The 27,944-nt window shown below is 35.6% G+C and overlaps 2 protein-coding genes across 2 annotated transcripts in view; one reads left to right on the top strand and one right to left on the bottom strand.

Moving 5' to 3' along the window:
• Positions 1-2,876: 2,876 nt before the first annotated feature.
• Al (aristaless) overlaps positions 2,877-27,944 on the bottom strand; it is a 310,346-nt gene continuing 285,278 nt past the window's right edge. Inside the window, exon 5 of the mRNA XM_074185431.1 lies at positions 2,877-3,994. Coding sequence (XP_074041532.1) covers positions 3,485-3,994 — 510 coding nt within the window. The 3' untranslated portion in view covers positions 2,877-3,484. The remainder of the gene's footprint in view (positions 3,995-27,944) is intronic.
• LOC141486849 (uncharacterized) lies at positions 25,700-26,969 on the top strand. The gene is made up of 3 exons (XM_074185420.1): positions 25,700-25,975; positions 26,035-26,256; positions 26,314-26,969. Exons 1-3 carry the CDS (start codon positions 25,805-25,807, stop codon positions 26,482-26,484), a joined length of 564 nt encoding a protein of 187 aa, XP_074041521.1. The 5' UTR covers positions 25,700-25,804; the 3' UTR covers positions 26,485-26,969.

Raw genomic sequence — 27,944 nt, 5'->3', positions numbered from 1 at the left:
TCGAACTGAGCGGTTACTTGAAAGGAAGAGTTCATCCATTGAATGCATTAAAGAACAAGGATCACGGATGATTACCTCGTAGAGCAAAATTCTTTCTCTCAATCTTTGATTATTTTACTTATTTTTATTACGGAAGCAATAATAATAACTATAATAGTCATAATTAATAATAATAGTGATAGTTATGATACTGTTGTTGAGATGTCAACAAGGCCAATATCTCTTTTCTAGTGGAGTAATAGTTATATTCTTTATAGTTTTTTTTGCACTCTTGCAAGAGCCTCCAATTATACAGCGTGACTCACGATCGATGGTAGGTTAGACGTTTCTGGAAAACGCAAAGCATGATTTTCTGAAAATTTCACCTTTCACATTTCCTTACCTGTTCTATCGATCTGAAATATTTTCAGCATTGCGGCGTTGCCACTTCCATCAAAAAGTCCTAGCAACTTAATTTTTTTAAATGGAACACCCCGTATATTAAAACATTTTTGGAATCGCTCTGGTATTTTAATACTTCTTTGTTGATAATGTCCTATACCTATCTCTATCTGTTTTCGAGATAATAAATAAATTGTGCTGAATATGGTCCAAGTCATAGACTTAATTGAAATTAAGTACATCAGTACTCTCAATTCATGAAAAGTTGATATTTTGATGATAGTTTGGACAAACTCGAAATATTCAAATAACACCAAGAAATCAACTCCATATCATACAGGGCGTGCTAAAATTACTATTATTTCCATTGTGCATAAAAGTAGTCGAAAGTTTATTTTTTCAAATGAAACCCCCTGTATATTACTCGGTAAATTGAAAGATGGTGAAAAATGCTTCAAGATGATATATCATGTCCCTATACCCAAATCGACAAGTTTTCTCAATAAAGTCGCTTCTTCTAGAAACATTATTTTTTTTAGAATTTGGATTTAGGTAGCAGTGGAATTATCAAGCTTATAGCAGTTTGGTTACTTTTATAAGTAATTTACAAAGAGTTATCGATGATGTTTCGAATCATCTTCCAAAATGAATGCAAATATTGATTATTCAAACGAAGTTCTTATGAAATTATTTATTATACACGGACAGTGTGTTCGTGTAGAAAATTCAACCAAATGTATCCTGAATTGACACCAATGAACGAGAGGAAGTTTGCAAGATTACAAAATAATTTCCTTAACTATGGCTCCATGTTAAAAGCGCCTTCAACATTACCAAAACCTATTACTTCAAATGAGGACAATACTGTTAACGTTTTGGCATATTTTTATGCATATCCAGAAGCTTCCATTCGCAGTGCAGAAAAAGATTTAGGTGTATCACATGTTTCAGTACAACAAATTTTGAAAAATCACGGATTGCATCCGTATAAATTTACCAAAGTTCAAGCTCTAAAAGCAGAAGACTTCGAACGTAGAATGCATTTTTGTGATTCCCTTTTGATTCATACACAGGAAGATTGGGAATTTTTGTCAAAAATAATTTGGAGCGACGAATCAAAATTTACGAGGGATGGTATTTTCAATAGAAGGAATAAATTTTTTTGGGCTGATCATAATCTTCATGTCATAAAAGAAATGGGTTTTCAAAAAAAATTTGACCTGAATGTTTTCTGTATTCTGAAGAACAATAAAATTAGTTTTTTATTTATGAAGACACACTGAATGCAGAGAGATATCTCCAAATATTGAGGACGACTGTAACCGATTTTTTTGAAAATTTGCCTTTAGAGGAATATAGGAATTCGTAGTTTCAACTGGAAGGAGCGCCAGCTCATTCCATCCAGGAAGTTTCCAGGAAACTTGACGATTTCTTCGACGATCGTTGGTTTATGCGTTTAGGGCCGTGGGATTGGCCACCGAGATCACCCGATCTCACGCCACTTGAATTTTTTTATGGGGTGTTTTAAAAGAAAGGGTATACAGTACTTCAGTGCCTACCAAAGAAGAATTGCGATGGCGAATAGTGCGGAGTATTGATGATCTGGATCCCCAGGAAATTGAAAAAGTAACCACAAGTCGCGTACAAAAAAACATTTTAAAGTGTTTAGAATGTAATGGACAACATTTTCAGCATTTATTGTGGAAATGTGATATTTTGTTTACACTTTTGTTATTTTGAATCAACCTATTCTGTTATTGTCTGTAGTTTCACATGTTTTAGCACACAAAATCTTACTTTCTACCTAGAAATGACTGATTTTTGGTACAGTTGTTCCCTGGAAACTTTGAGCCATAGTTAAGGAAATTATTATCTAACCTTACAAACTTCCTCTCGTCATTGGTGTTGATTCAGGATACATTTGGTATTCAAACTTCGTTTGAATAATCAATATTTGTATTCATTTTGGAGGATGATTCGAAACACCGTCGATAACTCTTTGTAAATTACTTATAAAAGTAACCGAACTGCTATAAGCTTGATAATTCCACTGCTACCTGAATCCAAATTCTAAAAAAAAAATAATGTTTCTAGAAGAAGCGACTTTATTGAGAAAACTTGATAATTCAGGTATACTTTCAGGACTACTTTCATGCACAAGGGAAATAATAGTAATTTTAGCACGCCCTGTATGATATGGAGTCGATTTCTTGGTGTCATTCGAATATTTCGAGTTTGTCCAAACTATCATCAAAGTATCAACTTTTCATGAATTGAGAGTACTGATGTACTTAATTTCAATTAAGACTATGTTTTGGACCATATTTAGCACAATTTATACTTTATCTCGAAAACAGATAGAGATAGGTATAGGACATTATTAACAAAAAAGTATTACAATACCAGAGCGATTCGAAAAATGTATTAATATACGGGGTGTTCCATTTAAAAAAAATAAAGTTACTAGGACTTTTTGATGGAAGTGGCAACGCCGCAATGCTGAAAATATTTTAGATCGATAGAACAGGTAAGGAAATGTGAGAGGTGAAATTTTCAGAAAAATCATGCTTTGCGTTTTCCAGAAACGTCTAACCTACCATCAACCGTGAGTCACGCTGTATAAAGTAGGAACCAGTATCAATGTAGTAAGTTGTTCATATTGTTTTCATATAGTAGTAATATATATTCAATAACTCTTAACAATTCATTTTTGTTGGGCAGGGAACTGCTAAGTAGTTAACTTAGTGTTTTCTTAAACAGCAAGGGCTTCAAAAACCACTTGGCGCCCAAATTATTTGATCAACATTGTTGTAATTACTGTGTTGAAATCTTTAGTAAGCCACGGCCCTACCAGAGCAGACACATTACTTGCCATACCTAACCCCCCTTCAAATACGGTCCAAAACCTGGAAACTAACATACATACATACATACAGGTTGGACGTGATAAAGCCAATTTTGAACAAAAAAAATCGCGTTTTCTTTCTAAGGCTCTGGACTTTCCAGCCCATGCGATATTTTGAATTTTTTCAGATGTTCCTCTCAACATGCCACCTCAAATTGTAAAAACGCTCCATAAACTGGCACCCAACAATCATCCTGTTCAGCTTATCATATCGCCGTTTTGCCTGAGCATTTCCAATCGCAGCTCGTGCTCCCTCGCCTTCAGCCTCAAAGAAGCGATACTGGAACTTCTCCTGTCGACATCTGGAGGAGTAATTCCCGAGGAGGATGACCCGGGAGATAGTGGCGGTGACGCAGAATATTCCTGCTTCGGCCTTTGAGCGGCGGATATATTAGCCAGAAGTGTCTGGAAGGAACTAGCTGAGGGATACAAACCGACGGATGGCGGTAAAAGTGGCGGTCCTCCTCTATGGTAACCTGGAGGAGAGGGAAGATAACCAGGAAGAACGTGGGGAGGATATCGGAATGTGAGCGAGTCGAAGGGCTTTCTAAGACCGAATGGTAAGTTGAAAGGATTCGGCAATGTTGGGGGGACAACTGAAGTTGCTGGACCGCTGGCAGTTGGATTCAAGTAAGGGTTATACGGATGACCTGAGGGGCCTACTTTTTCTTGTTTTCTCCATTTAGCCCTTCGGTTTTGAAACCACACCTGTAACAAAAAATTTATTTGAGTCCAGTTGCAGTACAGTGCTGAATCGTAATTCAATGAAAAAATATTAATAATAATAATATAATGATAATTAGGTTTATTCACAGTAAGCAACATATAAATACATACAAAAATTCATTTGAAAATACAGTAACTCAATAAATTAAGATAAGTGGTGAATAAACACGGAAAAAACACAGAAGTAGCTGCAAAAGCTACTTGTATATGTGTATATGAAAGCAGTAGGTAACAAAATGAATTTAATATAAGAGTACAATTGACATAATCGATAAAGAAATGTAATATCTAACATCTAAGTATCTTTGTATCAAAACAACTACGATACTATTAATCACATTCTAATTCCAAAGTTTTTTCCCAAATCAGTTATATTTAAATCACAATCCGGTTAATTTTACATTTTCGGGGTATAATCCAGTCATTTAAGCTTAAATTAGGTAAGAATCACGGAATTCGAGATACCCAGCTGTAAGTCTGTAAATACTTGTATATTAACACCCTTGAAGTTGTCTCAAAATCTACATATGGTAGGGTGTAAGCAACTATTAAATTTCAAGGTCAAAGATCACAAAAATCGGTTTTTTGCGCTTTTTTGGAAATATCTCATTTCCTATGGGTTTTTTGCTATTTGTATTTATAAATATTGTAGAATACAAAATTGTCTACAAATTTTGTTTAAAAAAATTTTTTATACGGTGAACCGTTTTCGAGATAGAGGGCGGAGAGCGCGCGGTCACAGCATCACTTCAGGTCAACCGGTGCCTCCGGTCGAAAACGCGCCATATATAGTTGATGAACTATCGATAAATCAATGATTATAAATATTTGTCAGTTTTTATTAACTATTATATTATATTTTATCATTTTCTTCATGCATTAAATCTATATCTATTCAATAATACTGATAACCGTTTACTAAAACGTTCATTATTGATGGCGGATTTCTTCTTCATCATGTTGTATGTTGCAGAGAAGATACTTCTTCTATTATTTTTGATAAATACATGAATTATTTACAAAGGCATTACAGTTCCAAAATAATTGTTGTATCTGACGGATATTCAGACTACAGTAAGAACGTAAAAGCTATGGAGCAGCAGAGAAGACCTGCTGCACTTTCAAAAACGTATGAAGTTTGTTTCGATGAAACAATGGTTGTACCAGTTACTCAAGAAAAATTCTTATCAAATCGAAATAACAAAGATAAGTTCATTAATATGTTAATTGAAAAATTACAAGCTGCAAATATTTCTACTAAACAAGCCAGAGATGATGCGGATGTTCTTATTGTTGAAACTGCAATTGAAGAATTAAAGTCTAAAAAAACTGCAGTTATAATAGGACAAGATATTGATTCACTTGTCATTTCAATTGGGCGTACACTGTCTTACGAATAAGAAATTTTCTTTAAAAAAGTTGGGAAAGGTAATGTAAAAACGGAGATATACTCGACTAAAAGTTTTGATAATTATCCTCATTCTAAAAAACATATTTTATTTCTGCACGCATTAAGTGGCTGTGACACAACTTCAGCGCTTTTTAAAAAGGGAAAAAAATCATTTTTAAAAGTTTTTGAGAAACTGACAAATTTGGATGAACTAGCTGCAGCATTTGAGGAAGAAAATTGTTCGGCCCAGAGATTATTAGAGAGTGGAACTCAAACCTTATTGGCAGTCTATAATGCTCCGAAATCTGTGAAAAGTCTCGATCATCTTCGTTATATGCATTACGTCAAGTCTACAAATCTTAATAAACCTGTGCAGCTTTCAAATATTCCATCAACAAATACAGCTGCTCATCAACATTTCAAACGTGTATATTATCAAGTTCAAACTTGGTTAGGACATGATTTGGAACCCTATAATAATTCCTATATTTTCATTAACAATTCTGCAATTACATGGGCAGGTAAGTGTTGTTAAATAAATTAATACTGAATAAAAAGTGGATAAGTTAGGAAAAAAATGATAAAATATAATATAATAGTTAATAAAAATTGACAAATATTTATAATCATTGATTTATCGATAGTTCATCAACTATATATGGCGCGTTTTCGACCGGAGGCACCGGTTGACCTGAAGTGATGCTGTGACCGCGTGCTCTCCGCCCTCGAAAATGGTTCACCGTATAAAAAATTTTTTTAACAAAATTTGTAGAGAATTTTGTATTCTACAATATTGATAATAAATATAAATAATACAAAAAACCCATAGGAAATGAGATATTTCCAAAAAAAAGCGCAAAAAACCGATTTTTGTGACCTTTGACCTTGAAATTTAATAGTTGCGTACACCCTACCATATGTAGGTTTCGATACAACTTTAAGGGTGTCAATATACAAGTATTTACAGACTTACAGCTGGGTATCCCGAATTCCGAGGTGAACTTACTATAATGACTGGACTAGTAACGTCGTTCAATACTGGATAATACGACATATAGACACAGACACTTGTAATTAGTTGTAATAGCTGTAATTAATTTTTTTTCTCTCTATAGTCTTTGCTTGAAAATTGTATTGATTATTGGTCTATTACTGACAATCCACTTTTTTATTTTCTTTTTAAATAACTTATCAAGAGATATATTCTTTAGCTCATTTGGTAACAAACTATATATTCTTATGGGAAAGAAAATTCCATCAGCTCTTCTGGTATTGTAAGAATGTTCATGAGGGGTGAGTTGAATTTTATTAGCTTTGACATAAAGTAAAATTTTGTTAACAAATATTTGTCTCAAATCTCTACATTGAGATTCATTACAGAGTGCGTCAGAATATCAGCTTTTTGCCATAAATAATTTTCAGAACCCATCTCCGCAAAACCTGTACTTGGTTCAAGAAGCAATCATTGACCCCGCCCCAGCCCAAAATCCCATAAGATAGTATAAGGACTCTATCAAGAAAGAATAAACAGTTTTCAACTGGGTAATGTTCAAGAAATCCTTCCAATATTTGAATTTAGATAAAAAGCATCAAAATATATAATCGTATTACAGTAGAAATGGTATGACCCCTCTGGACCTGTACGTTAAGGAGGTTGCGTTAATGACCATGTTACTATTGCGCAGCGGCTGGTGTAAACCTCAAAGTAGGAATGGGTCAATTGAGGCTAAGCCTATCGCTTACTGCGCTACCTCTGCTGCAGACAGCCAGTGATGCAACTGAACTCAGATTTGTGTTTAATAAACTCTACAAATGGCAAATGAAACAGAATACAGAGCCAATGCTACAAATACAATACGCAGATATACAGACGGCTCAAAAACCAAATAAGGCTCAGGATATGGAGTTTACTTCAGATCACTGAGCCTAAGAATTGAGTGGGACATGGGAAAAAATACCAGCGTGGTTCAAATAGAACTGCCTGGTAACTCAATCGCTACAAAAGAAATAACCAGGAAAGGTGTTCCTGACAAAAACATAACAATTTGCACTGATAGTAAACAAGCCCTATAAGCCTTGAACAGACAGCGTGTTACCTCAGGGCTAGTACTAGAGTGCCACCAAGATTTAGCCAAAGCCTCGGTAGATGATAACATTATCCTGATGTGGGTTGAAGGGCACGACAAAAGTGAAAGTAATCGCATTGCCGACTCTTTAGCGCCTGAACTAAGAATTTTAGGACCCAGTGGCGACAACGGCCTGATGACTTCGACAATTGCGGAACTAGCTAACTAGCCATGCTTAATCCCTAAAGATATGGTATGGATTCAAAGGATGCAGTTTTGTCAGGATCACCCTGGGTGACCCTGGGAAGCTGTTGTGCTCTACAGATACAGTAGAAAAATAACCAGCTCATTTAGATTCCAAGACTATGCACTTTTCACTTTCACCAGAACTGCAATACTCTGACGTGCGTTTCACCAACTAAGTTACTGTCTTCAGCTGATGCAGTTTTCTTCATCTCTTGAATATTATATCCAAACGACTATATTATATCATCAACATATCATCATTGTTGAATGAATATTTCAACAAGTAGAGAAAAGAGTTGAAAAAATACAATTGCAGTGAGAGAGAAAAAACATTTTGTTGAATTCATTATATTTACCAAACATGATCCCTTGTATATATTCTCCCCAAACTGGTTTCATATTTTTAAAATTATATAATTTGAATAGTTGAAAATATTAATCACATTTAGTGATATTTTCAACTGCGGAATATAGTATACAGAGTGGTCCAACGAAAAGTATGCACATTGCTTATCTCCTTTTTTTGTAACTTAACGCAAAAATGCTCGGACATGTCAATCCTGCTTTTGAGGGGGACACATTTTAGATGTAATTTTTTACCTGTGCCTTCAACCCTCTAGCGAGGGTGAGTAACAACCCAAAAATTATAAATGGAAAGTGGGGTCGAGTGATATATCATTTGCAAGGGCACAAAATTATCTTTCCAATGATACCTAATTTGTTGCATTTCACTCAAACATGTAGGTATTATGAAGAAAAACAACTACAACCCAGTACTTTGAAATGTGTAATTGACTTAGTGGAATCCTACTTCAGCAAGTGCTGAAAATGTGACCCATTTGCTTCCATACAATAATACAGATTTTGTTCAAATCTATTCCTAACATTCTGTAGCATATCAGGTGTTATACTTCTGCACTCTGCTGTAATTCGTTGGCGAAGATCTTCTATGGACTCGGGCTGCGTAGCAAAACATTTATTTTTCAAGTGTCCCCAAAGGAAAGAGCAACATAGTGAGGAGGTGCTCCATCTTGCTGGAAATGAAGCCGATCATCATTATGATTTTGGCCATTTTCAATTATTTCTGTTATGAGAGGATCAATTGTATCTTCAAGCATGTTCAGGTAGACCTCACCAGTTAAATTCCCAGGAATAAAAAGTGGCCCTACGATATGACTACCTAATATGCCACACCAGACATTGCTTTTTTAAGGGTACTGGGTATGGACCTCTCGGAATAAGTGTGGGTTACTGTCATCCCAGTAACGGCAATTAGGCCTATTCACAGCTCCATTCAAAAAAATGTACTCTCATCAGAAAAGCACGTGTTGAATGATAGTTGCGGATCATCAATTAGTAGCTGGCTCAGTTGTTCACAAAATTGCAGCCTTCTATCAGGATCATCTTCATTGAGTTCCTGTACTAATTTAATTTTGTACGGATGAAATTTATAGGCTTTTAATATCCGTATTATGGACGAACGGGAGACACCTGAGGCTGCAGCAAGCTGACGGGTACTTTGAGTATGATCCAATTCAACATGTCCCAAAACAGCGACTTCCACTGCTTCATTTCTGATCGGTTTCCGTGGCTGGTGTTTCACATTACAGACAGATCCGGTATCGACAAACTTTTGGACTAACTTGGCAACATACGAATCATTCACATTTTTCCCGGGATGACTGTTATTAAAGAGGCGAGCAGTAAGTCTGGCACAACTATTATGTTGATAATACAGTTTAACAATTTCAACTCGTTCAGGAATGGAATAAACCATTTTTCCAGTAAAGTTGAAATAATTTCAAAAGCAACCGAACTGAATCAATGAACGTTTGCCTAAATTCTTTTTGAACACTCATCTGCTGTAGTAGTGATAAAAATACCGTTTTTCCGCATTTTCATTAACACCAAAAAATATCGAGTAAATGTTCTTGCTTTTTTTATAACTATTCAAGTGAATACAACAAATTAGGTATCATTGGAAAGAGAATTTTGTGCCCTTTCAAATGATATATCACTCGACCCCACTTTCCATTTAAAATGTTACTCACCCTCGCTAGGGGGTTGAAGGCACAGGTAGAAAAATACAACTCAAATGTGTCTCCTTCAAAAGCAAAATTGACCTGTCCGAGCATTTTTGCGTTAAGTTACAAAAAAAGGAGAAAAGCAAGGTGCATACTTTTCGTTGGACCATTCGATATGAAAGAGGAACATGATACACTGCCATCCTCTATACAATCATGGTCCACTTATCATGGAGTTACATGTTTGCATCATAATAATGCGCCTTTGAAAGATTAAAAGGAAATGATAGAGTTTATACATGATACAGTATTCACATATAAAAATGGATGTTTGATGGTTGGTTGGTTGGTGAGTGATAAACTTCTACATCGCTCAACCGATCGTGATGAAACTTGAAATGTATAAGTAATTTTTTATAAAGAAGGTCTTTAGGCTATCAATTTTTCTGTAACTCGCCACTAGATGGCACTGTAGAACAATTTTCTGAAAGCACTGTTCTATAACGCTGCGCACGCCTACGTTCGTTGATTCTGAGTCTGTCAAAACATTGAAACAGCAGCGATACAGCAACATAGTACTAGTATTATATAAAATTATTTGAAATCCCTGAAAGAACCAACAAAAAAGAAGAATGAAAAGTAAATAGCTGAAAATACACACATCGGAAAAGTCTAGGGATATTTTTAAAAATGGCAATAATTTTTTTTAGATCGCTTTAGGGAAAAAAAATGACGGGTGATTATTAAACGAATGTAACTTACAACAAAATTTATTAAATGGTCAGAAATACTGAGTGCGCATATAAGCAAAACTAAAAAACATATGGCTCTTCTTTGGCACCCCGAAAAAAAATCATAATACAAAAAAAATGGAATCAGTACAAAGTATGGCCTCCGCGCTGGTTTATTACGGCCCTACATCTATCGTGCATCGACAAAATGAGATTGTCAATGTCTTGTTGAGGTACATTTGCCCATTCAGCGATTACAAGCTCTCTCAATTGAAACGTTGTGTGAATGTTCCCCATATGCGGAGTAATTCTTCGTTGAAGCATGTCCCACACATGCTCGATGGGATTCAGGTCCGGTGATTATGCCGACCATGGCAATACATCAACTCCTTCGTTGGTGAGCTAGTCAGTCACTAGACGCGCGACATGTGGACGAGCATTATCGTGCATTAGGTGGAAGTTTTCACCAACAGCACCAGCAAACGGACGGACGATAGGTAGAAGAATGGTGTCGAGGTACTGTCGAGCTGTGAGGGAGCGATTTGGAAAAACGAGATTGGTTCTGCCGCCGATCATGATTCCGCCCCATAGCATTACTGTACCACCTCTGTATGTGTGGACTTCCTGGACGTGTCTCAAACGTTCATTATTTCCAGGTCGTCTCCACAGTCTTACTCGACGAGAATCTGGATGAAATCCAAATCTGGATTCGTCTGTAAACAAAACTGTAGCCCAATCATTTGCATCCCAGTTTTGATGTTCCTGACACCACTCTAATCTTCTACCGCGATTGCCTCTCGACAAAGGTCTAAGTGGCCTTCTGTTATGGATATCTGCTTCATGTAGTCGATTTCTGACAGTATCACGACCAATGGTTACCTGGTGCGTCTGCTGCAACACGTTAACCAACTCAGGTGCTGTGAGTGTCGGTTGTCTTCTTGCGGTTAAGACCAAAAATCGGTCTTGAACTGCAGTTGTAGCGCGTCCTCGCCCTGGATGTTGTTCGGCTGGACTGCCAGTTTCACGGAAACGCCGCCACAATCGACTGATAACACTTTGGGAAACCCCCAAACGTAGAGCTACATCATTTTGTCGCATGCCAACTTGAAGAAGCCCTACAGCTCTATTCATCTCAGCCAATGGTAAGTGATGGCGTTCCATGTTAAAGCACAATATTTCCAGTTTAATTGCTGAGCAAGAACTGCATAGAATGTACAAACTCGACACTTTCAGATTATTCATTTTAGCCGAAAACCTACAGTTTGTAAAAAACTTGATAAAAGATTAGTTATCGTTTTTGCAGGCTTTGTTCAACCCATAGAAATCTACAGGGTGGTCGAGTATACCAATTTAATCGAAATTAAACGACCTCATGCATTTATTTTTATGATATTTAGTATGTTATAAAAATATCCCTAGACTTTTCCGTTGTGTGTAATAATTATATTAAGAAAAAAAGTGCGGAGTGTGAGTACGGAAAATCCTATATCGGTGAAACTAAGAATGTTCGCATTGCCGAGCACAAGAAACACACATAACGAGGGGAAACCAGCAAATCAGGAATAGCAGATCATGTTTGGACCCATCAATATAACATCGAGTGGTCCCAAGCGGAGTTCATACACAGGGAGGGACATTGGTTTAGGAGGAAATTCAAAGAAGCCGCATACATGTTATCCAACAAGCTAACATAGAGATACGTAACATATGGAAAACCCTTATCAAGAGAAAAATGACCAATTCCCGCCAAGCAGTCATCTCCCGCTAAACTAATTAAATTCATATAATGTTAAAATCGAAATATATCGTGTGGTTCATCAAGTGTGCAACAAATTGGATTGCAAAATTATGGATGCAATCAGCAGAAAGTCAAAAAATAATGTTTCATTCAATGACAAAAATTATTATTATAATATATCTCCAAAATATTAGCTGGTTTAGCAGATCTCGAAATAGTTCACATTAAAACCATGATATTTTTCAACTCTCAAATAAATACAATTTGAGTCTTTTCTTAGAGTTTTTTATTCTGTAGGACCTGAATTCACTGGACAGGAGATTATAGAATTCAGCTATACTCGTGTGAAAAACTGCGTGTAAAAACAGTAGATCTGTGTTCGGGAATGACCAGCACCCACCTGTTTCTAGTGGAAAAGCTATTAATATTCAAGAAAGACTTCAATTTGTTTATTAAATAATATGGCATTCCGCTGTACAAGACTTTGTGGGTGTTTATGAGTAGGTGCAGTATTCTGAGTTTCTCTAGTTGCAGCCAACCTCATTTCTCCATGACCGCTGATTTGTAGTTGTATTTTCGAAAGAAAAAAGAAAAACGGAGGTAACTGTTTTGGATTCGTTGAAGATGGAGGAAATCGGATTGAAGTAAGGCAGGACATAAATGCTGTCGCAGTATGGCACTATGAAAATTATTAGCGCCTCGTATAGTTTTAGTTACCTTGAGATATCGAAGGGCGTTTGGGTTGAGTTCAACTTAAATTTATGAGCTGATGAAACATTAAAGATGGTCTATAGAACAGGATTGATGAGATTTTGAGCAATGTCAGGAATGATCTGAATTTTTTCAAAAGTTTGGTAATCGACACAGCCCTATTCCAAAAAAACCTTTGCCTACTATCGTACGTAATTTCGACTGTTGTTGAAATTCAACAACAGTCGAGAGACAGTCATTTTCCAATAGACAGAACATTTCCTAAACTATTCAGCAAGTACTTATTCTTCTTCATTCCCTGATATTTACATTCGAAGGAATAACAGTTTTTTTCAGAAAATTGTCTGCCCTTCAAGGGCCTATCTTCAAATTTTGAATATCTAAATAGTTATTGAGATTTTCGCTTACCAAGCTTACGGAAGCTTGTATAATTTTCGAACCATTTGTTTATGGAACTTAGCCGAAATCATAAACTAATCTTAGGTGAAATCACGAATCTAATAACACACAATCATAATTTTTGATTAAGGCAACTCAAAAGTTGTGAGATGGCACCTGTGAACTAAATATATAATCATTATTATGAGGAATTTTGCAGGCTCAGAAGAAATACCAAACAAACTTTGTGATGCATACTCTGTATATTTGCAAAATATTGAACATAAATTGATAGATTACCCCCAAAAGTTCTGGGCATTTGTTCGTAACAGAAATAACACTACGAGAATTCCAAGTAGGATGGTGGATCATGTAATAGTCCACGAGCAATTGTTGATGTTTTTGCTAGTTTAATTGTTGATGATATACAGTGTCATCCCCAAAGTATGCACCATATGGAAACTTATTTATTAAGGGTTTTTCGACAAAAAGTTATTCTTGATAAAAGTTTGTGCATCCCCTAAAATTGAACATGCTCCAACAAAATACAGTAAAACACACGTGACATACGAGGAGCCTTCAAATAATTGATTTTGAGACAGTAGTAAAGTACTCTTATTAAAGTACTCTCGGAAAATGTTATTCAAAAAAGTTGTTCAGCATTGAAAAATACATCTAGATTCGAAGTCATGGTAATCTAAGTGAAGTTTTATTTTTTTACTCATTTTTTTTAATGGGGACTACAAAAAAAAAATTTGCCGAAACGATAAATAAACAGCATTCTGTATACGACGTTTCATTTTAAAAGCGTGCAATATTACAAATTACACAGCTATGGTGTTAACCACGGTCAATTTTTTTGAAGAGTAAAATATTTTTCTTAGTTTTTGGTGCAAAGTTATTTTTACTTTTTGTTAACACCGAAAATTACTCAAAATTATATAGTGTTGTAACAAGAACATCAAAATAAAATAGGTATTTTGGCACAAATTGGAGATTATTTTGGAGAATTATTTTGGACAAGAAAATCTCCAGAAAATCAATGAGTTTGTACAGAAATACCTATTTCGTTTTAATGTTTTGTTATTTGATATTTTTGAATATCAAGCTCTTGTTACAGTTCACTATAATTTTTATTCAATTTAATAATATATTTGATAATAATTTAATTTTTTGTTTTATATGAAATTCATTTCCTTTGTATCTGATTGAAATAGTGTCACAATTTGTATAATTGAATCAATAATTTTTGCCCTACAAATGGTAAATTGTTGGGCAATAAACGCTATTATCATTATTGTTTTTAGCGACATTACTTTCCAGTTTATAAACAACTCAAACGGGTATTTGAGGCGATTGAATATCTATGATATGGAGTAAAATTTCATTGAAAAGAAATCACAGTTTCTCTTCAAAATAAGTTAATTCCAAACTTGGCCGTAAACCTACCTAAAAGAAACCACTTTCAATAGACATTATTCAAATCGCGGTACATAATTAAATTAAAAAATCTCAACAGGGCCTTGATTATTTGAGTAACAAAGAGTACCGCGTAAATCTGAAACAATATGTTACTTTGTGGTAATAGGCACGGTGGGGAACGTAACAGCAGGCCAGCATTCAACTAATTTCGGTCGCAGCAGGTGACTTTTTGTTTGGCCCGCCTCTGTTGTTATAATGTGAGGTCGAACTAGTCACACATTCGTCATGTTTACACTGAAGGAAAGGATTTCAGAGTGAACAAACCTTCAAAAAGGCCTAATTAAGTCTGTCTGGGAGATCATTACTCTTCTTCTGTGATAGATTGAAATTTTTAATTATTTCACTGGGTCTAAGTGGCCATTAAATGAAAGAAACGTAAAAACAAATCTTGAAATTTGATCGATTGATCGAGTGGACGTATTACTCAGTTTAATTTTTTTTTATTGTTGTCCAAAATCGTGTCTGTATTGAGTCATCAAGGAGAAAAGTAAAAAGTTTCAGTCATCAAAATATGTATCAAATTTCAAAATCATTACATTTTAGTAAACTGAAAATAGAGATGTGATGGAATTATTGATTTCAAAATAAATTTCCTGAAATATTTTAATTCTGAGCGTGTCACAAATTTGTTTTATTTTTGTTTCAATTGAAATCAATGTAATGGTCAACTTCAATGTAACTAAATAATAAATAAACGGTCTGCATACACAAGAAAAAACAATCATTGCAACTCTCTTTGTGCATTTACTACGAGATCGTTCAAGTTCAATAGTACAGAGTGGGCCAAATTGGACACTTTAAAAAAACTCCTGTTTCCAAACTAGATAGATAAGAACTGATGGATGTGTCTGACTATCAAATATTATAACAAACTCAATGGTAAAAACCGCATATCGATATCTATTATCGTTTCTGAGTTACGGTATATTTTTTCAAATGAGATGTCAATAGTTATTGATAGAGAACTATTTTTAATGCGACACACTGTATATTCCTGTATATTTCAATAGAGCTTAAAATTACCCTCACAAAAATGTTTTGCTACAGTCATAATAGAATCGACACGCATTGTTCAACTCCGACAAGAATATTTGAGGCGAATGAAAAGCTACCGAGAATCCAGCAGACATATAATCTACCTCGACGAAACTTGGTTTGATACCCACGATGTTGTCAAATATGGCTGGGTAGACGAAACCAAGTATTGTGCTTTGAACACACCTTCTTCAAAGGGAAAACGTATTATAATTTCGCATGCCGGGAATGAAAGCGGTTTCGTATCTAACGCTTTGCTTCTGTCGGCCAAAAATATAAAAGATTCGTCTGCTGATTACCACGAAGATATGACTGCGGCTTTATTCGAAACTTGGTTCAGTGAGCAGCTTCTCCCAAATATTTCTCCAAACTCGGTTATTGTTATGGATAACGCTTCATATCATTTTCGGTTATTGACTACAATACCAAACAATAACACAAAAAAGCAGATATTGTTGATTTCATGCGAAATCATGACATGGAAATACCCGAAATTCCAACGAAAAAGGTATTACTGACGACCATGAAACAACTTAATTTCAAAAAAGAGTATATTATTGATTCGATGTGTGAAACACGTGGTCATATTCTCTTACGTTTGCCTCCATAATATTGTGTGTTCAATCCAATTGAAATGGTTTGGGCCACAATCAAAGAAAGCTTGCGAAAATGTAATTAGTCACCGACTTTGAGTGCTGTAGTGCTTGACAATATAAGGCGAGTGGTGAATGAAGTAGGTTAAAGTGATGTGTGGAAGAACTGTGTGGTCCACGTTATAAAAGAAGAGAACAAATATTATGTGCAAAGTTACATAAATCCGATCGTTATTCAACTCGATGATGATTCCACCTCATCCGAATATAGGGAAGAAGAATTTTGATTTATCTAGCAATTTTGTTGGCCTCTATTATTTTGTAAATATATGTTTGACGAGAATTCGGTGTGATTATTCGTGTTTTCATTGTATTTTAGATTTTTCGTCTCGGAAATCAACTACCTTAAATTTTTTCAATTTTTCATAATCACCCATGGTAGAAAAATTCAGTTGAGATAACTTTTTCATGGGACGATCAATTGCTATGATTGTAAGAATACTGAAAAATAATATGCCGACGCCTATGTCGAGGCGGGAATTCCTTCTCTGTGCTGTTCGAATTTGTATTGGAAATACTATAGAAGAAACTACAGCTACGGCTCGACAAAAAAGTAACATGCAAATTCAAACGATTGACTCATGTCTCTGAAGTAACTATATTTTTTAAGCATTATAAATTTTGATTCATAGACATCATACAATTATTGATTTTTTTATCAATCTCCATTTATAGTGTAAACCTGAACTCTGGCGAGGTAATTTTGGTATAATTCCTAATTATTTTTTTTTTATTGACATGAATCTTATAAATAATATTTTTCCTGATATTTTCCCTTAGATAAGTAAAAGCATACTTCTATCTATAATCACTATTCACACAGGATTATATGACGAATTTGGAGAATATTCAGACTTTGATTTCTACACGTGTTCAATTTCCCAGCCAGTATTTTGTGAATACATATCAAGTATTCTCAGAATTTCAGATTTCTATGACCAGATCACGTTACATATATTTTATTGGCAGAGTAGCGCCCAACTCAGATCTCTATAAAAAAATATATTGATTGCTGAAATTTTAGGATGCTGTAAATTTTTTTTTAACGAAACTCATAGTGTATATCGACGAAAGGCTGTCATACGCATTATGGCCTATCTTTCGAGTAAATTCATTATAATTTTTTTAATGATAAGGCCACCGGTCAAGTGGTTGGGCACTTCATCGAATCCCGAGCACTCAGTTTTTATGTCGACGGAATTATTCGACTTGTGTTACGTTGGCTGAAGTGTACTGATTCAAAGGTTGCTTATTTTGATGGAATTGAATAAGTTTCAACTGGGATATTACAGTTCAAAGTAGACTCACAAAAATGGACAAAACTTCTGAAACAACCTTATATTTTCATACCTATAACATTTAACCTCATTTCAATCTCCACCACTCTCATATCCACCTCTACTGTTCAACAAAAAACGTTTTTATACATATCTGAATAAAAAATTTGTAAAAAACCAATCATGTCGTTGATTACTGTGAAAATAGAAATCCATCATTTGAAATGCTTCTTACCACAAAGGCCATAAACGATTTCAAGAACAAAAGTACAATTCACATTTTCTAAGTGGTAGTGTTAATCGAATGGAGAATGGGAAGTGAGAATTTTCTTGGATGTTTTATTATATTTGTACCATGCTATTCAGACTCTAATGATTTATTTTATGGCCACTAATGACGATAATACTTTGATGAGCGAGAATCATCGCGATCAATTAGTATATACCCATTTCCTTTGTAATGCTATGAAGAGAATAAAAACGTGCAGGTTATTTGTTAATGCGACTTCTCAATTGATTGTTTTTTCATTCGAGTAATTATTCTACTACCAATGGATACACTTTTTGTTTCTCAAATGAATATATACAACAACATAGCAAAGGTTTTTGCCATAATTAGGACTTTCATGTAATTCGTTGAATAGCTGAAACATTGTGATGGGAGAAATTGTAAATCTACTACTAATAATCATAATAATAACAGCTTTATTATTATTATCAAGCCTGAAGAAGCTAGTATATGGCGAAACACGTGGTACGTTTTTGTAAAACTGTTTAGAGAAAATCTCATAATAAACTGCGTTTCAAAAGGCGTATTGTCTTTCAAAAACAAATATTCAATGAAAGCCCATTACTCTATTTTGTCTATTTTCAAAAAAACACTCACATCAACTCGCTCAAACGACTTTTACATAACAACTACGCGTCCAAAATGGCTGAAACTTTAGTGAGTATAGTATTTCCAATACCAATTGGAACAGCACAGAGAAGGAATTCCCGCCTCGACATAGGCGTCGGCATATTATTTTTCAGTTGTAGTTTTTCAGTTACTTATTCTTACAATCAAAGCAATTGATCACTCCATGAAAAAGTTATCTCAACTGAATTTTTCTACCATGGGTGATTATGAAAAACTTCGAAATTTAAGGTAGTTGATTTCCGAGTCGAAAACTCTAAAATACAATGAAAACACACATACACACACACAATCACACCGAATTCTCGTCAAACATATATTTACAAAATAATAGAGGCCAACAAAATTGCTAGAAAAATCAAAATTCTTCTTCGCTATATTCGGATGAAGTGGAATCATCATCGGGTTGAATAACGATTGGATTTATGGAAGTTTGCACATAATATTTGTTTTCTTCTTTTATAACGTGGGCCACACAGTTCTTCCACACATCACTATTACTTACTTCATTCACCACTCGCCTTATATTGTCAAGCACTACAGCATTCAAAGTCGGTGACTGATTACATTTCCGCAAGCTTTCTTTCATTGTGGCCCAAACCATTTCAATTGGATTGAACACACAATAGTATGGAGGCAAACGTAAGAGAATATGACCACGTGTTTCACACATCGAATCAATAATATACTCTTTTTTGCAATTACGTTGTTTTATGGTCGCCAGTAATACCTTTTTCGTTGGAATCTTTTCGGGTATTTTCATGTCATGATTTCGCATGAAATTGACAATATCTGCTTTTTTGTGTTATTGTTTGGTATTGTAGCCAAACACTGAGAATGATACGAAGCGTTATCCATAACAATAACCGAGTTTGGAGGAAAATTTGGGAGAAGCTACTCACTGAACCAGGTTTCGAATAAAGCCGCAGAAATATATTCGTGGTAATCAGCAGACGAATCTTTTAAATTTTTGACCGACAGAAGCAAAGCGTTAGGTACGAAACCACTTTCATTCCCGGCATGCAAAATTATAACACGTTTTCCCCTTGAAGAAGGTGTGTTCAAAGCACAATACTTGGTTTCGTCTACCCAGCCATATTTGACAACATCATGGGTGTCAAACCAAGTTTCGTCGAGGTAGATTATATTATGTCTTCTGGATTCTCGGTAGCTTTTCATTCGCCTCAAATATTCTTGTCAGAGTTGAACAATGCGTGTCGATTCCATTATAACCATCCGATTGTTCAATTTTTTATATTTGAAACCACAAGACAATAAGACACCGCGTAGAGTTTCCAAAGATTTGTAATTGTAATCGGGATAGTCGAGTAATTTATACCAAATCATTACCAAGGTTGGTACTTCATTTTTTTAGTATATACCATAAATTGTTCGCCGAATCACATCTTTTGTAGCACCATCAACGTTTGCGAATTTTTTATTCCTTTGTTTTCGTTTCATTGCATGGTCAATGACATCCCCTATTTTAATGACTCGAAGAACTGTTGAACGAGATAGTTTCGTTAACTCGCATATTCTATTCACAATAGCATTCTGTGAAGTGTGACAGTTTTCCTTCTTCAAGCATTCATGAATATTTGAAATTACTCGCTGAACATGTAAGTCTATATTTTCAAATTCCGGATCCCTGTCGATTGACACAGATTCCTCACACGTAATGTTATCATTTGTTTCAAAAGGTCTCCAGAAAGCCATATTGATGAAAGTACCCAAAAACACCAAGATTTTCACAAAAATCGGTTTAAACGATGAGATTGGAACCTTTGGTGTAAAAGTTGAAAACTTTTTCTAGAGATCAATTACCCTAACACCAAACTGATATTTTTGCACTCGACGCGCGTTTCGCTAACAAGGTTATCATCTTCAGGAGAAGCAAATTGATACTGAATCTAAAGACAAGGGTTAGCTGTTTATATACCTAAAGTTGTTTGGTCCGACGTGGACTTTATTTGTTAAATGATGATTATCCTAATTGATTTTTCGGGCAGTGATTATGAACACCCCTCGCAGTGCTCTTATTTTTATTGCCGTTCCAATTGGGAATGGATAGACTATAACTGTCAACAGATGAACAACTAAATTCAGTAGCTTCTATCTTTATGTTGAGGTCAGAAACTTTTCAGATCACCCTCGTATGCCTTGCACTGTATACACATATTTACCATCATCCTACCTTTTTGCAATATTTCGGATTATCTTACCACCATTGAAAACAACTCAACAGTTCTTGTGAAATGGAGGTATATAATTTAGTTAATTAAGCTTAATGGCATAAGTCCGTGACTATACTACACTCAGTGTCCAAAAAAATTCTACCTAAAATGAGTCTCTTCCTTTGCGCTGTGTCATTTTCATCATACAACAGGTGTGTGAATGGTTATTATTTTTTATCCTCTTCCAACTTTACTCCCTCCATCTCTCTTCAGGGATCTGAGCCTAGATGTAGAAACACACATAAAACTAAACTAAAGTATAGTTATCACTGGAAATTACGAACACCCGCATATTCATTAGCCACATCTCTGTTCGCGTTTTATATTGAAAGAGACGTCAGAAAAAGACAGAGCCTTCGTGTCGGGACCTACGCAGGTAATGACTCGTAATTGGAGGAGAAACAAAAAATAAATGGATATCAATTACGTGGTTATTTAGGTACGCAATTGTGTTCCTTTATAATTTGTTTATGATACAAATTACGAACCTAATTCGGTATTATACCTAATAGATCTCACTGGATTGAAATTAACTGAAATGGTTTTGTAATTTTCTGAAAATTAATTTTTAGACCGTGTTTCGTGACATGTATACGACAGGATTATAATAAGAACGATTTTTATTACGCTGAATTCCGTGAGAATTAATCAACACCCAACGACATGCTACGATCATTAGTTATTGAAAGGGAATATGATAATATTTATTATTTATGAAATGCAAACCTCAGAAATTGAACAAACTGTGATTCTGGAGATAGATTTTGGTGGTATACGTTTCTACTTTACAGATACTCCAGTTACTTGAAGTCAAATTGAGGTACATTTCTATTATGTGTGCACTATCTGAATTATTTGAACAGATAATTTAGGCTGTATCAACCTATTGAGAATATCATACTCTTCATACTCTTCACCAATGTTTTGTAGCTGGTAAGTACAGGGTCTTTCTGGAGAGAGAGAGAGGCTAGATGGACTGCAAACAGACTTGTGCACATTGCCAATTGCACACATCAATTTAATGCAGAGTGCAACAAACTGTTGGTTGACATTGGAAGTCACAGCATTCTGGAAATTACCTCTGCCTTTATGCCTCCAACTGTCAACAACGAACTTATAAAGTACTGTTCCGAGTAGTGAGGACTAGGTCCTCCGGGACAAGGACATATCAGGAGCAGATAGTTGTTGGTTCACAGATGGATCAAAAACAAGTTCCGGTTCTGGTGCAGGTGTTTTCAGTCGGAGACCCAGGAGAGAGATATCTACCAGCCTAGGAACTAATGAGAATGTATTTCAAGAGCAAATTGCCAAAAAAGACTCTCCTTTATAGGTAGACTAAACAGATGGTATTTGGTATGGATTCCTGGCCATACTGGTCTGGAAAGTAATGACGCTGCTGACTCCCTTGCAAAAGGAGGCTTTGCCTCGCTTAAGGCTTTGCCAAGCAAACATTGAACACCTGGATGGCAAGAAGATTTATGGACTTCTGGCAGAATCTTCCAGGATTGACTCAGTCCAAGGCGTTTATTCACCCTTTATTCACCTTGATACAAACAGTTGTTGGTTTACAGTAGGGATGAACTACGATGTCTAACAGGCCTTCTTACAGGTCACTGTCATTTGAACGATCATTTGCAGAGACTCGGACAGTCGGGAGACAGTGTGTCGCCTCTGTTTGGAAAATGATGAAACTGCAGAGCATATACTTTGTGCCTGCCCCGCTGGGGACCGAATCAGGTTCTTTGAGTTCGGCAGATCCGTACCCTCACCATCTGACCTGATAGACCACTCACCATACAAACTAATAGGCTTCGTCAAGAAGTTGGGTTTATTTAGTCGAGTCTGAAAAGGTGTGAGCCACAATAAACCCTTGTGGGTTGCGGTGAAGGGTCAAATAGACCCACTCACTTTAGACCTAACCTAAGTACAGGGTTTTTCTTCAAGCGCTTTCTATCTATAAATTTAAATAAAACAAAGTGTGTGTGAGACATTATTCGAAATTGTTTATTCGCTTTCCTGTCCACTCTCACAGATAGCGGCGATGTTTTCGGCAGATCGTGCGTTTCGTCGACGTACGGGTGTTGGTCGATCGTTCACTGAATCTGTGGACTCAGATTTATCCACCATATTGCGAATAATCTTCTCGGTAGGACGATTATGGTGACCGTGATTCAGCAAAACTGGCTGAATAAATGACAACTAATTTGACATTAAGATCATTAACATTGTCAAAGTTTGGAAGTTCCTGTTGAAAGACCCAGTTATTATTTGATTTCTTTTTACTGATATTGGATGAAATGGAATGAAAGTCATTATTGGATGTAATGTTGACCTACTTTCAAAAGGCATTTAATGAACTGGGATGTATTTGGGTCGGTAGATAATTTTCTTGAAATATATAAAATACATTGAAAAGCAAGTCCTTTCATTTTAGGGAGGGGAAATCTACCTATGACGCAAACAGGTCTCAACTGTAGACATATACAATGCATTAGAAAAGGTATTCCATCAGTAGCAGTATTCATAGATCTCACGAAGGCTTTCGATACCGTTGACCATTCCATTCTTCTACGAAAACTTGAGGACAGGTATAAGAGGTCCATCACATGAATTATTAAAGAATTACACAGGCCTGCGAAAAAAAATTTTTTGTCAGCTGCACGAGATATTTTTACTGAATTATATGTTTTAAAGTGCGTTGATTTCAAAAGTGATGGCCATTTTTTTCTATCACATAAGGATTTTTTGCAAATTAAAACACAAAAAATTGGTTAAAACACTCCTTTATTCAAAATTTTCAAACAATAAATATTTTTTTAAAGCAAACGAAACATTATTTTGATACATATACTTATACATGTTCTTTATGAAACCTCTTCTTCTTTTCCTTGATACTTTGACGAGTCCTTTTCCGATTTCCATCTTCAGTTTCTCGCTTAAGCAGCCAACAGTAGTCAGCAAGCATAGTGACATTCCATCGCCCTTGGTACCTTCTCTCAATATCACGGACATCCTGGTGAAATCGCTCCCCCTGCTCTTCACTGTAACTTCCCAGGTTTTCAGGAAAATAGTCTATGTGAGAGTGTAAAAATGGACCTTGAAGCTCATCTTGCAGCCTTGAGCTTCATATGTTACTAGCATCCGTTGCACAATGGCTTTATAGTTAGGATCCTTAGTATTTCCCAAAAACTTTCGTACTACGTCCTTGAACGATACCCAAGCTTCTTTTTCCTTCTCATTCATAGTTTCCACAAATGTAGGGTCCGTTAAAAGTTTTCTTATGTCGGGGCCGGTGAAAACTCCCTCTCTCAACTTTGCTTCTGATAGCTTCGGGAACTTTGTACATAAATATTTGAAACAGTCTCCATCCTTTTGCAGCGATTTTACAAATTGTTTCATCAACAAAACCTTTTCTGGTGGTACCAAGGTAGTATTTATAACATTTTTCACTCCAGGTTTCAAAGTTTCTCGGGATGGCCAATCACTTTTTTCCAGGGCTGTTCTCTGGCTCTGCTATCCCACAAGCATAAGAAGCGCATGGATATTTGAATCCCTTTACGCCAACCGAGCATAAGTAGCAGTCGGTGGTGTGATTTTTCTGTTCATGCCATATCATAGGAATTCCAATAGAAATGCATTTTTCTTTCCCTTAAACCACAAAAGAAGATCTTCTTCGCTCTTCTACACACCTTATGCGGGGCCCATGGTTTATCTTGATCACCAATTTTTAATTTAAAGTAGGCAAAATAAACTTTCCTTACAAAATCACTTATATTTCTCTGTTGACTTTTAATAGCGAATTCACCACAGATATAACAAAAACTGTTTGGAGAAATAACACAACCCCTTGTAGCCATGATTAACAGACAACAGCACTGTTCACTTGAATATCAGTATGTCTACTGAGAGCTTTTCTTTGTTTCAAGCGATATACACTAGGCGTCAATTGAAGGTATAAATGCAACTTAATATGCTAGAACTTATTTTGCGCCAAAATAACGGCAAAAGATTGTAGCAGAGAATAAAAAATGAGAAATCAAATCAAAGAAGAAATGATTATCGCTATTTTTCTTTAAAAATTATGTGCTTAAATTGTAGTTTGCATATAATTGTTTAAAAATGTACGTCATTTGACTTGTCTCAACATGTTAAAACATTCCCTGTCTCACCAACAGCTCAGGTTGTTTTTCTCCATTTTCAAATAAAAATCATATAGGTTTATTACCAATGAACATAGATACTGCAATATACATAAAAACTTATGTGATATAATAATTTGAATATTTTTTCTGTTTTTGGGAGGTCAAAATCTGTAAGAAAATGTAAAAAAATCCTATGCAGCTTTTTGGTCGCAGACCTGTGTTATCCAACAGACCATGGGCAAATATTATAATTCGAAGGAAAATCAAGACGGAAAAAATCAATTACATGTGGAGTACCCTAAGGAACGGTACTGGAACCAATATTATACCTCAATGACCTACTGTATGTGCAAAACAGTGGGAAAATCACAAGCTTTGCTGATGATACTGTAATAACTGCCATTGCGATTGTTACCGTAATAGTTATTTATGTATCAAGAGAATTAGGAGTACCTTAATTACCGATGGCAAAGTTTGCGTCCCGAGGGCCTCTGGCCCGAGGGACAGCAATTGCCTGAGGTAATTAAGGCTCATTAATTCCCGTGGTACATAGATAATTTTATTTCTGACTGATTTCAATAAAATTTTGTTCATTTTTGAAACGGAAAAATGTACCAATTCATTACCTTCTCGGTATATTTGAATCAGGTACCGTTGATTATAGTAGAGTTTTCTTGTTGCTAGGTTGTTGCTATGTTACTTGTTTATAAACAGAACTTTGTTATCAAGCTGTGTTTGCGGTGAAAACGTGTTTTCTACCCCAAATATAATGGAGGATATTTTGAAAAAAGGTGAACAAGCAAGAGAATCATCAATTCCATCGAAAAGTGAAGCCGTATACCAAAAAGAATACAAGATATATCTGGACTGGCTGACACGGAAAAATGTTATGCCAAAAGATGTCACTGAAACTGTATTTCTGGCATATTTTCAAAAACTGGTAAGGAATTTTCTATGTTTTTCGGTAGATTTGGTAGTAATTGTGTTTATTCGTTTCAGTCAGAAACGTATAGTCCGAATTCTTTATGGACTAAATGGTCAATGCTAAAATCGATGGTGACTATACATGAGAAACGAGATATCACCAAGTTCAATGAACTACAGGCTTTTTTGAAACGGAAGAGTAAGAGTTATAAGCCGAAAAAGTCTGCTGTTTTATCTCCTAAAGATCTTATCAGATTCCTAAAGGACGCTCCTAATGATATTCATTTATTGCATAAGGTAATTTTTTTCTTATTTTCCTTTTTGTGTGTATTTATTTCCTTTTTTTTGTTATAGGTTGTTTTGATTATGGGTTATTTTGGAGGATGCAGAAGTCAGGAACTTTTGAATATGAAGATATCGGATATAGAGGACCGGGATTCCGTTATGGTAGTGAAAGTAAAACTGGTGTATCGAAGAAATTTACAGTTGTGGATGAAAAAGAGTTCTCCGCTTTGCCTTCATTAAGACTTTATATGTCTTTGCGTCCTAAAGGTATTGAACGATTTTTTTTGAGCTTCCGACAAAATAAATGTACATCTCAGCCAATTGGAAAAAACATGTTTGGGAAAATCCCCAGCAAAATCGCAATGTATTTAGGATTGCCAAACTCATCTTCCTATACGGGACATTGCCTTCGTCGCACTTCTGCTACTGCTCTAGCCAATGTAGGAGCAACTATGACTAACTTAAAAAGACACGGAGGTTGGAAAAGTTCCACGGTGGCGGAGGGGTATTTGGAGGATAGCATCGAATTGAGAAATAAAACGGCGCGTATGTTGTCTACTTTGTCATCAGAAGAGGCAGGTACCTCGACTGTAGTGAACAGAAGCTCCAGCCATACAAAAGAAGAAATTGTTTCAAGTGGCGGAAGTAATTTTCAGGGAACATTTCAAAATTGTACATTTATTATTTGTAATGACGTGAATAAATAAAATATGGTTCAGTTTTCATTTCTATTTATTTTTACTTGTGAAAGGTAGAGGGAATTATAAAATCTATAATGTCCCAAGGGAGTTATGACCCTCTTTATTGATAGCGTAACTATGACTATATAAGCTTATAATATCCCGGTCAGAAATAAAATATTATTTTATTCATAGAGATCGAGGTCGATCACCAGTTTCTTCGGTGTCGATATTTTTCCAGTTGAAAAAGCGCTGAACTATTTTATGACTATCGGACCTTTGAGCGTCGTTGTGGTCATGTACAAGTTGGGCTAGACTAAACAAATGTATATATTGCATCCTGTCGAAGATCATACGCTTGGGAAAGTTAAAAAACGCTGAGATGAGGTTTTTGTGGCTAGCGTTGGTGACGTCAGGGCTTGCGAGTTTTTGCGAGAGACAGAAAAAGTCGGTGACCGGAGTCCGTCGAGACGAGAGCGGGGGTCTCATCCCTAAGCCTTCGAGGCTGAAAGAGGTGGCCAAAATAGGGGAGTTATTTTGTTTATAAGCGCATGGTGCGAAATTTAGGAAAAATGGATAGTGAAATCTCAAGCTGGTATGGGGTACAGGGAAGTTTGAAATAGAAGTGTTGTTGTTGAAACCACAGCGGTTCAACAGAACCTATGGTTGACCATGAACCACCCTAAGAGGCGTTATGTGAGTGTTTATTTTTTTTTACTAACCAGTTGATATTGAGAGAGGGTTCACATATTATTTTGTCTGAGTCCACTTCCTATTTGCAAAGAGGTTATATATTGTTGATTTTCTAGTGCTGATTGTTTAGCTAGAGTTCATATTACAATTACAAAAAAGGGCGCAAATTTGAAGTTATACACCACTCTCCCTTAAGTAAAAGTAAATCTAAAAGTATTTTGTACTGAGTTGGTGCATTTGTAGTAGATCAACAGGTTGAATTGATAGTAAATAGCACAGTCAAATTTGCAGTGAATTATTTGTTCTATTTTCTTTTATTTTATAGAA

Source organism: Leptinotarsa decemlineata, unplaced genomic scaffold (genome assembly GCF_025532065.1).
Source record: "Leptinotarsa decemlineata unplaced genomic scaffold, Ldec_3_MD MMD2_tig00026374_RagTag_RagTag, whole genome shotgun sequence".
In the NCBI taxonomy this organism is placed as follows: domain Eukaryota; kingdom Metazoa; phylum Arthropoda; class Insecta; order Coleoptera; family Chrysomelidae; genus Leptinotarsa; species Leptinotarsa decemlineata.
Note: the sequence above shows the minus strand (reverse complement) of the source record. Positions and strands in the feature narration are given on the sequence as shown.